The sequence below is a fragment of the Myotis davidii genome, unplaced genomic scaffold, assembly GCF_000327345.1.
Source record: "Myotis davidii unplaced genomic scaffold, ASM32734v1 scaffold72, whole genome shotgun sequence".
Classification (NCBI taxonomy): domain Eukaryota; kingdom Metazoa; phylum Chordata; class Mammalia; order Chiroptera; family Vespertilionidae; genus Myotis; species Myotis davidii.
The window spans coordinates 5,732,352-5,734,151 of record NW_006284618.1 but is presented as its reverse complement, the minus strand read 5'-3'; the positions used below and the strand labels follow the sequence as shown (position 1 = coordinate 5,734,151).

General features: G+C 56.9%; 1 protein-coding gene across 1 annotated transcript in view; it reads left to right on the top strand.

Moving 5' to 3' along the window:
- The first annotated feature begins 530 nt into the window (after positions 1-530).
- Positions 531-1,800, top strand: part of FANK1 (fibronectin type III and ankyrin repeat domains 1) — a 37,941-nt gene continuing 36,671 nt past the window's right edge. The window contains exon 1 of the mRNA XM_015572596.1: positions 531-561. Coding sequence (XP_015428082.1) covers positions 531-561 — 31 coding nt within the window. The remainder of the gene's footprint in view (positions 562-1,800) is intronic.

The window sequence follows — 1,800 nt, the reverse complement described above, 5'->3', positions numbered from 1 at the left end:
GCATCCAGCATTCCTCTGCCGGAGGCGGGAGCATTCCTTTCTCTCAGGCCCTAGGTGCCAGTGGCTTTAGCTGTGCCCGGCCTCCTCCCAGGCTGTCTCCTCCGGCTGGTCCTCCCATCCTCACACCCTCCGCCTTGGATGTGCTCGCTGCCAGCCATCTACCTGTTCTACAACCGGCTGTGAGACGCCACCATCGCCCTTGCTTCGGAACTGCGGTCTGTTACCTGCCCCAGCCCACACTGGAGTTGGTCCTCGCCTCCCAGGGCCTGTGCTCTCAGGGGCAGGACAGCCTCCCAAAGGAGCGCTGGGCACGCGAAGGGCTCTGAGCTGAAGGCGAGGGAGACCCCGCAGGCGCACAGCTCCCACCCCCTTGGAGACGTACAGGAAGGGCCTCGCCCCAGAGGGAGTCACCACAACAACTTCCCGCCTACCTATGGTCAGGGACGCGCACCGGCGGCTGCGCTGGGGGTCCGCTCGCCGTGGGGGGTGGGCTCTCAGGTGTTTTCAGGGAAAAGCACTTCCTACCCGAGATGGTGGCGCCCGTTCTCACACCAGATGCACGTGAGTGTGCAGCTTGTCCTAACGTGTGGCATGTAGACACACATGTAGATGCACATCCGTGTACTTCTTATCTTGAAAGAGTTCAGAGCTCTAGAATAAATAGTTCAGTCACGCAATGAACACATGAACTCCTGTTTGCCACATTTGAGTCTCTCCCACCCTTTTAAAAATATTTATTTAAATATATATTTATTTATTTATTGCTGATGGAATTCCAGATGTTCCCTCATTTCCCCCATCACCCCCTCCTCCCAGGCCTCACCGCACTGTTGTCTGTGTCTGGTCCCCCCACTCTGAGCCTCCTTTTCTCTCTCGCCCTCTCCCCTCCCCCAGGCGCGCGGGTGCGTGGGCACACACACATGCAAATGCCCGCACACACCCATGCACACCACCCACACACATGTGAACACACACGTGCACACACCTATCACACACACATGCATTTGAAAGTACTTGTGTACATCCCTGCACTTCAGTCTACATACTTCCGGATGTTTCTCCTAAGAACTAGGGCATTTCCCACGCGGCCCCAATACCGCGAACGCATCCCCTAAACCCAGCGTGCTGACATTATCTCACCCACAGCCCCCATCCTGTTTCCCTGGGGTCTGCCTGTTCGCCTTCATTGCTGGTCTTGTTCCTTTGTTTTTAATATATTTGTATTGATTTCAGAGAGAAAGGGAGAGAGAGATAGAAACATCAATGATGAGAGTCATGGATCGGCTGCCTCCTGCACGCCCCCCACTGGGGATCGAGTCCGCAGCCCGGGCCTGTGCCCTTGGCTGGAATCAAACCCGGGCCCCTTCGGTCCGCAGGCCGACACTCTACCCACTGAGCCACACAGACTGGGGATGGTCTTGCTTCTTTGCAGACGACCAGGACCCGGCCCAGGATTACCCTGCATGTAATTGTCATGTCCCTCCAGCCCCTTCATCCCGGGTAGTCTCAGGGATGCACTCTCTCTCTCCTGTGCCGCTGACATTCCGAGGCAGCCGGCCAGTTGCCCCATAGCATGTTCCAGGCCGATGCTTTCAGTCACGTGTTTTGACAAGGACGGCGTGTTACACAGGCGAGGTGGTGTCCCTTCCCCGCAGGCAAGGCGTCAGTTCTGCGTGACGTTTGGTACAAAGTCATTGCCGTCACGGACACAGGAGAGGCTGGTGTTCTGGAATGAAAGGCAGGGAGAGCTGGGGAATCTGCCCGGATCACTTTTGGTGCCTGATGGATTTAGCGTGGGAT